The 12,276-nt window shown below is 36.8% G+C and overlaps 1 protein-coding gene across 1 annotated transcript in view; it reads right to left on the reverse strand.

Moving 5' to 3' along the window:
• The window catches only part of Pola1 (DNA polymerase alpha 1, catalytic subunit), a 331,476-nt gene that overhangs the window by 105,644 nt on the left and 213,556 nt on the right, over positions 1 to 12,276 (reverse strand). The window contains exon 35 of the mRNA XM_028881682.2: positions 7,826 to 7,942. Coding sequence (XP_028737515.1) covers positions 7,826 to 7,942 — 117 coding nt within the window. The remainder of the gene's footprint in view (positions 1 to 7,825; positions 7,943 to 12,276) is intronic.

Genomic DNA, 12,276 nt, shown 5'->3' on the forward strand with positions numbered 1-12,276 from the left:
ACAGGGTCTGCCTCCAGCATTAGAATACAGGCCTATTAGAAACAGAGTCTACCTCCAGCATTAGAATACAGGCCTATTAGAAACAGAGTCTACCTCCAGCATTAGAATACAAGCCTATTAGAAGCAGGGTCTGGATCTTCTACTTTGTTGGAAGGGTAATATTCCACTTCTTTACAGTATGAGTGATCAAAATTCCTTATAAGTTTCCATATTAGGGCTTCTTTTTCTTTTTTGGAGGGGGAGGTCTACTTTTGTAGTTCTAACTAGTTAACATTTATCAGCAAAATACACCACATTATATGACTTAGTACTAAGTGTAGGAGTGATACTTAGTCAAGACTCTGCCCAGGATCATTATATAGTCACAATTTACGAAAGATATATATGTATGCATGTGTGTGTGTGTGTGTGTGTGTGTGTGTGTGTGTGTGTATGTGTGTGTGTCTATTATTCATCCTCTAGAGCAACTTGATTCTAGAGTAAAATGAATAAAAAGACTCATCTTTTTAAAAATGTTGCTGAAATGACCAAAGGGGGCAGATTCCATGATTTGTCAGTCCAAGGGCCAACATAATTATAAAACCATGACAGCATCAGCATCTGATCAAAATGATGAAAAATTTCCTTGGGAGAAACCTTTGGGTAAAATCCTTGAGGACAATTACAAGTTAGAAGTAAATATAATTAGCAACTGGTAGAACATTTTGATACAAAGGATGCTGATGAAAACGGAGCAGTATCTACCTAGAAGAAGGTGTCTCTCCACTTCAACATGTTAATATTTTAGAAAAGCTAAAAGGAGGCTAATCATTAGTACAAAGCTAAAACACTGTATCCAAAGCAGAATCAGGATCCATACTATCCATAATGGGAAAGTAATGGGCAGAGAGATTTTGCAAAGGAGAGGTTTTACAAAGTTTGTCGGAAGGTTTTTGTTACACACAGTGCTGGTTGGTCTCCAACACCCAGTCTGCTTTTCCTCTTTAGTGACAAAAAAACTATTAGTCCCTGTGGCTAATTTTTGGTCCATGATATATAAACAGGTATGTTGCGCAGGACTTCCACAAGGTTGCTTAAAGAATGGATAGGAAGCACATTTTTAAAAGATTTATTTTTATTTATGTATTTCTGTGTGTATGTCGTAGGTGACCACAGAGACTAGAAAAGTATGTCAGATCTCCTGGAGCTTCAGTTCTGCTCACCGCTGCCTGATGTGGGTGCTAAGAACTGAATTAGGGTCCTTTGGAAGAGTAGTAAGCTCTTAACTACTGAGCATCTCTTCAGCCTCATAGGGAGCATATGCTTTTGACTCCTCTTTTCTTCACTATTCTACCCTGTGATGTCTTGAACGAGCCTGTATGGTCTAATTGAACTGTGTTTTGACTTTGAAGATAGTAGGTTTGTGCTGTTGTTGACAGATGATGAAGGGATGGAAGAATCACAGGAGAATCATCAATAGTTCATAACTGAATTTCTGTTATATGTTTAAAAATATGCAGTCTTAGATTGGGGATTAAATGTCTGTTCTTTTTAAGCCATTGTTAGTTTTGGTTTTCATTACCTTCAGCTCAATACAATTCCTAAGTGTTAGAGGTAAAAATATGTCCCAATATAATTTCTAAGTGTTACAGGTAAAAATATATCCTTCAAAAACATATGCTGGAGTCCTAAGCTCAAGTACTCACAAACAAGCTATGTCTTGGAAGAAAAAAATCAAGTTAAGATGAAACTGTAGTGAATTAGAGTGGTCTCTAAGACAGTATGACTAGTGTCCTTATGAGATGAAAAGAGACAAGAGACATATAGGGCGAACGAAGATGGTTATTTTGCAAAAGAAGCAGAGATTAGAGTACAATATGTACAGTGCCAAGGAACACCAAAGATCAGCAAATGCTAGAAGAGAAAAGAAGGGATTCTGCCCTATCAAATTTAGGAGGATGGCTGTGATGACACTTATAATTTAGACATGACACCCAGAATGATGAGTAACACATTTTGGAGATTTCTGTTGTTTCGTGATAGTAGGATTTGCCAATTTTTGCATTTGATCTTGCCCATAATCTTGCATTTGCTAAGGAAGCGTTCTATCAATGAGCTATATGCTCCTATCTTAATTTCCCCCATTTTAAGCCATCTGGTCTGTGGTACTTTGTTAATACACTGCCAGTTAAGAGTCATACATTTGGGTCTTTTAATAAGCCACTTGGGTCTAACAAAACATCACAGGACACAATCTAGCAGTGGCAAGTATAAGAGGGTTAATATACCCCAAATAGAATTATCTAGAAAAGGTGGCAATGGCAGGTTTATTCTGCCCTGTACTGGTTCCAGCAAGAGTACTTCAAGCACTGCATACTGTTTTGAACTTCTTGGATATAAACTCTAAGAATGGGAATAAGACAGGCGCTGAATAAATAGTTATTAAAGACAGGAACAGGAAGAAGATCAGTCTAGATTCATGCGGTACCTACCACTCTTGGAAATAAGACTAATAAGTGAGCCAAGGATCACAAACTCGGGGAACATGTAAGACCTTTTTACTTAATAAAAAAAAAAATTAAAAGTAAATCAAAATGTTCATCAACAAACGAATGGATGAGTATTCCATCTGGGTTTGAGTAAATACTATCTGGCTATCAAAAAAGAATGAAAATTCATACATGATATAAGAATAAAACATTATGTTAAATGCCAGACACAAAAGATGACATCACGATTTCATTTTTTTTTATAGCCTTTGTGTGTGTGTGTGTGTATGGGGGGTGTTTGGAAGACAGGGTTTCTCTGTGTAGTTTTGGTGCCTGTCCTGGATCTTGCTCTGTAGACCAGGCTGGCCTTGAACTCACAGAGATCCGCCTGGCTCTGCCTCCCGAGTGCTAGGATGAAAGGTGTGCGCCACCACCACCAGGCATGATTTCATTTCTATGAAATCTTCAGAATAGGTAAATTTCTGAGACTGAATGCAGACAAGCAGTTTACTATAGTAGGAGGATATAGAATAGGCACTAATAGGTACAGCATTTACTTCTGGGGTGATAAAATGGTTGGAATTAGACAGACATGGTGATAAAACCTGAATGTACTAAATAGAAATGCATCTTTTATCTTAAAATGGTTAATTTATGTTATTTTGTCTTAACAGGAAAAAAAAGCAAAAAAAAATAGATATTGAAAAAGAAAAGTTGAGTACTTGCTTGGTAGAAGAAAAGCCATATAAAGAATTCACCTATCTCCTTGTTTAAGCCATCAAAACTACAAAACTCTAAAACACCTGTCATAGTAAAACCTTTCTCTACTGAACACCAATAATGCTTTGCTGGCAATGTTTCAGAATTCCCACCACAACTCTAAGGTCCTCTTCTCTGTGCTCATTTCATGCACAATGGCTTAAGAAACCACAAATATTTTCCTACTTTTTTTCTTATGTAGGAACGTAACACTGCCCAAGTAGCTTGGCAACATTTTTTATGCACCTCTTACTCATCAAACCAACAATTTGTTTAGGCATAACCATTCTGCAATATGATGACCTTGAGTTCACAATCTCCCCTCTCCTTTGAAGAACAGAAGTTGTGTATGATAGTGACGGTGATAGAAAGGATCTTAGCAATTTTACAACTGAGAAACAAAGGTCGTGTCATTGCTTCCCTTAATAGTGGTCTTCAAGAAAATGAGTTGAATAAGCAACTGAATAAAGAGCTCTACTCCAGTTAACTCTGCCCTAGTAGCTGTTCAATTTCATAATCGATAACTGCCATGAACCACATGCAGGAGTCACATGCAGATATTTTCTCAGGTGCACCTCAAAATTAGAAATGTCAATGAGAAAAGGCTTAACTTGTTTGAAATCTTAATTCTACACACACACACACACACACACACACACACACACAAATGTATGTTTGTATCTAGGGAGAGGTATTCTACAACATAACCTAAGCTGGCCTGGAATTCATAGCTATCTTTCTATCTAGGCCTCCTCAGTACTAAGATTAAAGGAAGGAACCACTAGGCCTAACTTATACTAAAAGACTAAATATTTTTTTAAACTAAAGCTTGTTTTTGATGAATTATGTAATACAGAGTCTCCTGTGGGTCAGTCCCTATCTATGCATATTGGCCATGTTAAAAAGCAAAGTACCATGTCCTTATTAAAATATCTATCATCTAATTTAGATAAGCTCAAGCTCTGTCACCAGGACAAAGGAGGCAGATCTTATTACTGAGTAATATAAATATGTATGAAACTTTTCACTTCTGAATTTAAAGTCATTTAAAGTAAAGACAATTCACAGTATTTTAAATAAGCAAAAACTTGGATACCATTAAATTCCCATTAGGCCAAAGAAATTATAGGATACTGAAAATATATTTTAATGCATCCAAGAAGAAAGTACATGTCCAAAGCTCTGGGAACAAAACTGTGCCTTTTTTTTTTTTTGCTCATAACTCAGGCAATATGAGTCTTAAGAAGAGACACTTTGCATATTCCAAGTCAACTCTGGAAAGTACTCAAGTCAACTGTGTGACAGATTTATTAGGTGAGGATTAAATAGCTAATGTTTTACCACAAACTTAAGTGTATCTGAAGTCTCTACTGGTACTAGGAATAGATGATTTGTTCAATTTATAAATGACATTTTTTGCCCACATGTAACAATTTTATACAATCTATGCTAAACTAGTTTCTAAACTTTCTAGTAGTATGTGTATAAAACAATAGATTTTATCATGACATTGTCATACATGCCTACAATGTAGTTCAACTATATTTATACAGATGCCCCCATCCTCTCTGTGTGGTATTTTCTTAAATCTAGAGTCCATATGTGGGAAAATGCGAAATATATGTCTTTCTGAATTTGTATTGTTTCATTTAATAAGATAGTCTCCAGTCCAACACATTTTCATACAAATTATATTTTTTCATTCTTCTGTATGACTAAATAAAACCTCACTGTGTAGACATACCACATTTTCCTTACTCATTCTTCCATTTATAAATAAGAAAATGCAGAACATCTATAAACGTTGCCCCCAACAGTGAGCAAATTTTATAGGCTGTAGTGGGTGTTTAATAAAACTTTTTGAGATGGGAACCTCACAGTAAAATGGCCTCAAACGCATGGCAGCCCTGTCTCAGACACTTAAGTGTTAGAATTGTGAGCAAGCAGCACTACACCTGGCACAATTATTAAATTAAAATAGAGTTGAAACTCAGTGACTGAAGTTACGAACTAGGGCATAATCTTTCCGTTTTTTATTTTTTTGAGGGGGGAGGTTTTGTACTCCTATCTGTCTGTCCTGGTATTTGTAGACCAGAGTAGCCTCAAACTCAAAAGATCCACCTGCCTCTGTCTTGTACGTGCTGGGATTAAAGGTGTGTGTCACATCTGCTGAGATGAGAATAATCTTGTAAAATAGATACTTTGGAAAACCTGTAGAAACTGCAGTAATGCTGTTCACTGTACAACTGCTTCTCAGGTGTCTCTGGAAAGATGAATATTTTTATTCCTAGTAGAAAAGCTCAGAAACCTCATAAATATTATTTTGCTAACTCATCACTATCAATTCAAATGAAGTACAGAAAAATGAGCTGAGTCCACTTTCAAGGCTCCTGTTAGGAAAGGCTAAGGACAATTTCACTACCCAGAGTGTTCTGAAACAATGATTCCAGAGGGTTATGTCTGAGCAGTCAATTTAGCAAAGCTTCTGCTGGGGATAGGTAGCTTAACCTGTGCTAAACATCTAACTAAAATGTCACAGTTTGGGGAAATGTAGGATATTAAAAAAAAAAAAGCAAGTCACTTTGAAATGCTTGTGTTGGCTCACTCATTAAAAAATGACAATACATCATAAGACAACCTAATATATTAAACTACTACCACCACCACCACCACCAATGTTTATCAGAAGCTTAATGATCCTATAGCCACATATTTCTTTTATCCCTTCTCTCACCATGAATGGAAGCAGAAAACCAGCTGACTTTCTAAGAAACAATTCAATTTTCATCAAACTTAAGTTGATGAGTTCAGTTGCAAAGGCAATAAAATATCAGTTCACGAAGCAAAATGATTCTCCTAGAGCATTGGTTATCAACATGTGGATCACAACTCCTTGGTGGTCACATTAGATATTCTGCATAACAGATACTTACAATGTGATTCTTAACAGCAGCAAAATTACAGATATGAAGTAGCAACAAAATAACTTTATGGTTGGGGGTCACCAAAGCATGAGGAACTGTATTAAAGGGTTGCAGCATTAGGAAGGTTGAGAACCACTATAGAACCTACAACTAGATTAATGAGGCACCCTACATCCATACACCTTTGTTCTGTTTTTTTTTTTCACCTGCTGATGTAAGTCTTGAGGCTAATGTAAAAATAATTCACCAGGACAGCTAATTATCACATGTTCCACATTTAAAAAAAAACCTATAATTATCAAAGTTTTATAAAGTAAGGCAAGGAGCAATTAATATTTATCCAGGTATTTAAAAATAAGTTATTGGCAATGTCCAATTTTGTGAAAGGCTGTGTTAAAACCAGTATACTCATAAGGTACTGGTATGCAGTAAAAACTGGGATAGCCATCAGGAAAGCTATGTGGCAATATGAATTGCTACTATATTTACTTATGCACGTTGACAATACTCTATCCTTATGAAACAATTGAGATAAAAAATAATCATTTAAGTGGGAAAATACTCATAAATTTTCAGTACAGAGCTACTGAAAAGTAGCCTAACAGTGAGAAGTGTGGTTAAATTGCATGTAATGAATGAAGTACCTACACAGAAAAATGCTTGGGAACTATAAAGCACATCTTCATTGTGACTGCAGTCAAAATTACATAGATATGTAAAAGAACAGAGAAAGAGACAACACAACAAAATATTTTCCTAAAATTAGACTGTATATCATCTTTTCCATAGAAAAGATTTTACATAAAAAAATTAGGTATAGAATGTTGTTTTTGCATTAAAAAAATAAGTAAGTAATAGGTTATCAACTTTAACCTCAACAAAACCGCTGCAAATGTCTATATAAAGTCTGAAAATAAAACATTCTGTGAAAGTGGACTGCATGTTATTAGACTGAAAATTCCTAGATGACTTATAGAAACAGTTTGTTTGGCTAGTAGCCTAATAATACATAGTAATTAATCTTAAGACCCTTTCTGCTCAAAAGACCTGCAAACATTCTGTTCACCACAGTTTGGAAATTATTGATTGGCTTGAAGAGACTCAAAGGGGGCATAGGAGGGAAGGCATCTTAATTACCAGAGAGGCCTTTCCATACTTCATGCTCCACAGTTGGGAGTCACTAATGGCAGTATGCATTATCCCTCAGGCGAATACACTAAGGTTTGCTCAAGAACCAGTGAACTATGCAGATAGTGATAAATAACTTAATGCCACAGAGGGGAGAAGCATAAAGTAAGATGAACCCTTTAAAATAGTTTGGGGAGGTTTTCTACTTCTTATAAAATGGGAATCGATTGAGTCTGAAGATACTAGCAGTTTCTACAAAGGAATATCTCTTTTATAATTATGAAATTGTAACTCATATGAAAAATGAGTAAATCATAAGAATTAAGCCATTTCCCCTTGATATAAATATGATATTGCTTAAGATATGTGAAAAGATACAGCATGTATCTTCTTAAAGTCTGGATACTGAAGGAAAAAAAATTGTGAGTGCGATAGAGGGATGTCTCCACAGGCCAAATATATAGCATCTGCTTCCCAGAGCTAAAGGATAGACAAACAAGCCTCCAGTGCCTTCGGAATAGTGCTTTAGCATTAGGAGACAGTTACCTCTGGCCTAAGTACAGCTTTCATGCAGACTGGACAAAGAGGCCCATTTCGGGAGAAATGAAGGGGAAGACGTCGAGTGCGACTGCGACATGTTGGCTCCTCACATATCAGCCAGCCCTGGAGAGACAAGGGAGAACAATGTGGTATTATACTCATCATTGACCAACGAAACTAATAAAGCCTTGTTATCAAGAGTTTATCCCAACTTTCCTCAGAGATTGCAAAATAGCTTAGTTACTCACCTCTATGGACACTAATTAGATGTATGCCCCAAACTTAAAAGTTAGGGAAAACATGGGTTTGGAGAGATGGCTCAATGGTTAGGCATACTGGCTGTTCTTCTGGAGACCACAGTTTGATTTCAGCACACACACGGCAGCTCACAACCATCTATAAAGTCCAGTTCCAGGGGTGCAACACCCTCCTCTGGCCTCTGTGGGCATTATTCATATGCATGGTATACTTATACACATGTGGGCAAAATATATTCCCACACATAAAGTAAAAATTCTTTTAAATCTTAAAAAAAAAACAAAACTGAGATTCCCATGAAATATTCTCCCCTTTCTTAAATGCCCCCTCCAAACATCAAAATCTCTCAATAAAAACGACTATTATACACAAACTATAAACTAAAGAGTTTTAGTTAAGACCATCATACCAAGTGTATAAAAATGAGTGATCTTCCTAATAGCTGAGTGATCACTGCCTAGTTACATAACTATGCTCAGGTTCCTTCTCTATGAAATGGGTATGACAATAGTATCACACCTTATAGGACTTGCTACAGTGATGTAACACACTTAAAGTACTTACAAGTACCCTGGGCAGAAAAGAAATGCCTACATAATGCTAGTGATTATTTGATTCTCAATGAAAACAGATTCTTCTACATGAGGTCTCTGGAGACATAAAGCTGTTTCCTAAGTTTTCAAGGACAACTTTAACCACTATTTTTCAGAGGCTTGAAGTAGCCATTGCCTATTTCTCTGTGCTGTAGATTTGATGTCACTCCTTTTCTTCTTCAGTTACTATCCCTTCATGTTCTCTGAATTTTCTCTCAGGGATAGAATACAGTATGTCTATAATTTTGAATTAGCATTCTGCTTACTATAAAATGTTATCTGTTCAATAGAAAGACAAGCTATCACAAAGAGTTGAGCAAATCTCGGAAGTTCATACTGAGGCCCTAAGGCTTGTGGGCTTTGGTGTTGCATGGACTGCTACAGAGGCATAGTAAGGCCAGGCCAAACAAGGTAAGTTGCTGCGGTAGATAGGTCAGCAAGACATGTCCCCTCATCCCATACAGTTCCTTCCTGTAAGGCTCTAAGTAGGGAGTTACCTGACTATCTATGAGGCTTGGGGCATTTGAGACACGGTAATTTCCCAACTTGAAGAATGATCAGAAGGTTGGTTAGTAGAAGAGGAAGGAAAGACAACTTTGGCAGAAAGATCCACACATGCCAACTAATAGAGACCAGAGTCATTCTATGGTTAAGAAAGGGATCAGTTACATGTATAACCCCATTCCTTTTGTTTCCAGTTTCAGCAGCTTGTCTTACCCCTTGATAAAAGCACTATACACCAGAGTGTTGCTTAAGTCAAGATATTTCAACCCCCACATCATGGCATTTCCACGTGGTGCTATTCCCAATCTGAGGGATGCCCTCACTCACTGCTACGCTGCTTGACCTCATTCCTCAGAATAGGCCCTTCTTAGAAGTAGCTACAAACAAACTCAGAAGAAATCACCAAGGATTGGTTCTTCTAGCTCCATTTAAGGCTTTCAAACAAAGCAAAGTGCATTTGTACAACTTACTAAAAAAATGCTACCTTTAAAGAATAAAAAATTCATCTAGTCATAGTATATTCAGAGTAACTTTCACTCCTACCTTCATTCAGTAAGCTAAGCTAATTTATTACTAGATCTTTGGGAGATGTGTACTGTTATGAACATAGTCACAGCCCGCCCCCCCTCTTTCCAAAGCCACCCAATTTTCTATCCTTTGAAAAAGAAACAACCTTTCAACTATGCTCCACTGGAAGATTACACATTCAAAGCTAAACTATTTTAAATTGTAACTTGAACTTTTCTGATGGAAAATATCAAAAGAATTCTTATGAAACTGCTGATATTTGCCTAGAGTTTTATTAAATATCATGGTAGACAGGCAAAGGGGCACCGGGCAAAGAGTTTCAGGAAAGTATTAACAGGAAAGCATACTCTGAACAAAGTAACAACAGTTCCATCTAGAGAAGGGATATATTTGAGACCTGAACCTCTTTAGTTAACTCACAGTCTTGCCAACCAAAGCTGTATTTCACTAACTTTTAATGGAGTAAGAAAAAAAATAGCAAACAGGTAACAACTACTATAGTTTTGATTTTTTTAGGTTGGGGTAGGGATTCATGCTACACGGCCCCAGCTGACCTCACACTCATAATCTTCCTACCTAAGCCCCTAAAGTAGCTGAGATCTAAGCAAGTGTTATCACATCTAGCTCAGTATCATGTTTTGAGGCAAGAGATCATTAAGTACTGAACACAACTTGGCCATTAAATCATCATCATAATCATCATCATCATCATCAATTTTGAGACAGGTTCTGGCTACATAGTCTAGGTTCACCACTAACTCACTGTCTTCCTGCCTCTGTCCCGAGTGCTGGGATTATAGGCATGATACCAGGCCCAGGAATTTATTTTTTAATCTTTAAAATATAATGTTCAAGTCGGGCGGTGGTGGCGCACGCCTTTAATCCCAGCACTCGGGAGGCAAAGGCAGGCGGATCTCTGTGAGTTCGAGGCCAGCCTGGGCTACCAAGTGAGTTCCAGGAAAGGCGCAAAGCTACACAGAGAAACCCTGTCTCGGAAAAAAATATATATATATATATAATGTTCAAAAAGTTTGTCCTTTTCAGATGTTTTAAAAACTTGATTCCAAGCCAGGTGGCTGTGGTGCACCCCTTTAATCCCAGCACTCGGGAGGCAGAGGCAGGCCGATCTCTGTGAATTCGAGCCCAGCCTGGTCTACAGAGCGAGATCCAGGACAGGCACCAAAAACTACACGGAGAAACCCTGTCTTGAAAAGCCAAACAAACAAAAACTTGATTCCATCATTGTACTATTGCTTCACGATTCACCAAGTGAACTGACAACCAACAAGATGCTAAGTTGTCACTTCACCTGTTTGAAAAAGCAAAGACCTAGCTCTATCTCTGACAGTGTCACGAACTAAACGTCCTTTCAAATCATATAGAAAACAGATAATAAATTTGTCTAGACTTCCTACCAGCTATAATCAACATTAAAGAGGTCTTTCTTTGTCACCTTGTACTTGTTTGTACTTACTATCTGTTAATCTCCCTTTACAAATCACAAAAACTAGTGCTATTATGCATGGAAATTAAATATCCTGTGTGAAGGGAACTGGGTCGGTGAAGGAAACAGTAGAAGCCTCTAACTCTTTATGCCTCATGTTTTATTTTGAAAATTAAACTTTTGGAGACATGAAAAATGGAACTCTTTTAAGGGGGGAACCAGATCCTGTTTTCAATATATGCTATGCTTCAATTAAATTTTGCCCAGTACATTTCAGCTAACACTTTATTCCCTCAAGAAATGTTAAGCAAGAATGAAAGGTTTAACTTCAATAAATATTTATATTGTTAAAAATAAGTATTTCAGGACTTTGAAAAAATTCCAAGATGGGACAAACTGTCCACTACAAGACCATCATAGTGAATTTTGTTTGTAAGTACAACAGAAACAAAGCAAATAACTACTACTATTGTGTGACCTTCAATTATCATTTACAATGACAAAACTGCACATCTTCATTTTCCCCCTTGGGAAACATGTACAGCTCAAGAATCTGTTGACAAGCCAATAAAAGAACTTTGTTTTGAATAATTTCCTTGGAAGCCCGATCTAAGAAACAGGTTTTTCAAGGAAACACTCTAAAACCACTGTAAGAAGTCTGCCATCCAAAAATGCCATCTTACTATTGCATGCAAATTGTTACAACCAATAGGAATAAGGACATCACATTTTCAGTTGCCTGGCTTATCATGTTTATAGATGAAAGAGGTAAAGTCAGCCTGTCCAATAGGAAAACAAACATCTGTCTAAAAATGCAATGCTGTCACCTGATATTTAATTTCAGCATCACTATTCTTTAAAATCACTGTGTATCAAATTGTGCCAAATACTGATCAGTTTTAATTTCTGAGATTTCAAATAAAATGACTTCTGTCTGTACAAGTTAAACGAGATCATTTTCCCCTGTAACTGAGGCATTCTTGATAGTTGGACCTAATACACAAACTGTTACTCATTTGTGTACATTTGTAGTTTTAGGATTCACAGGTGCAGAGCTTACCCAGACCTAGAACTGTAATACATGGAGCTTTCAAAAACATTTTTAAAATAAATAGAAGCAATAAAATAAA

Source organism: Peromyscus leucopus, chromosome X (assembly GCF_004664715.2).
Source record: "Peromyscus leucopus breed LL Stock chromosome X, UCI_PerLeu_2.1, whole genome shotgun sequence".
Classification (NCBI taxonomy): Eukaryota; Metazoa; Chordata; class Mammalia; order Rodentia; family Cricetidae; genus Peromyscus; species Peromyscus leucopus.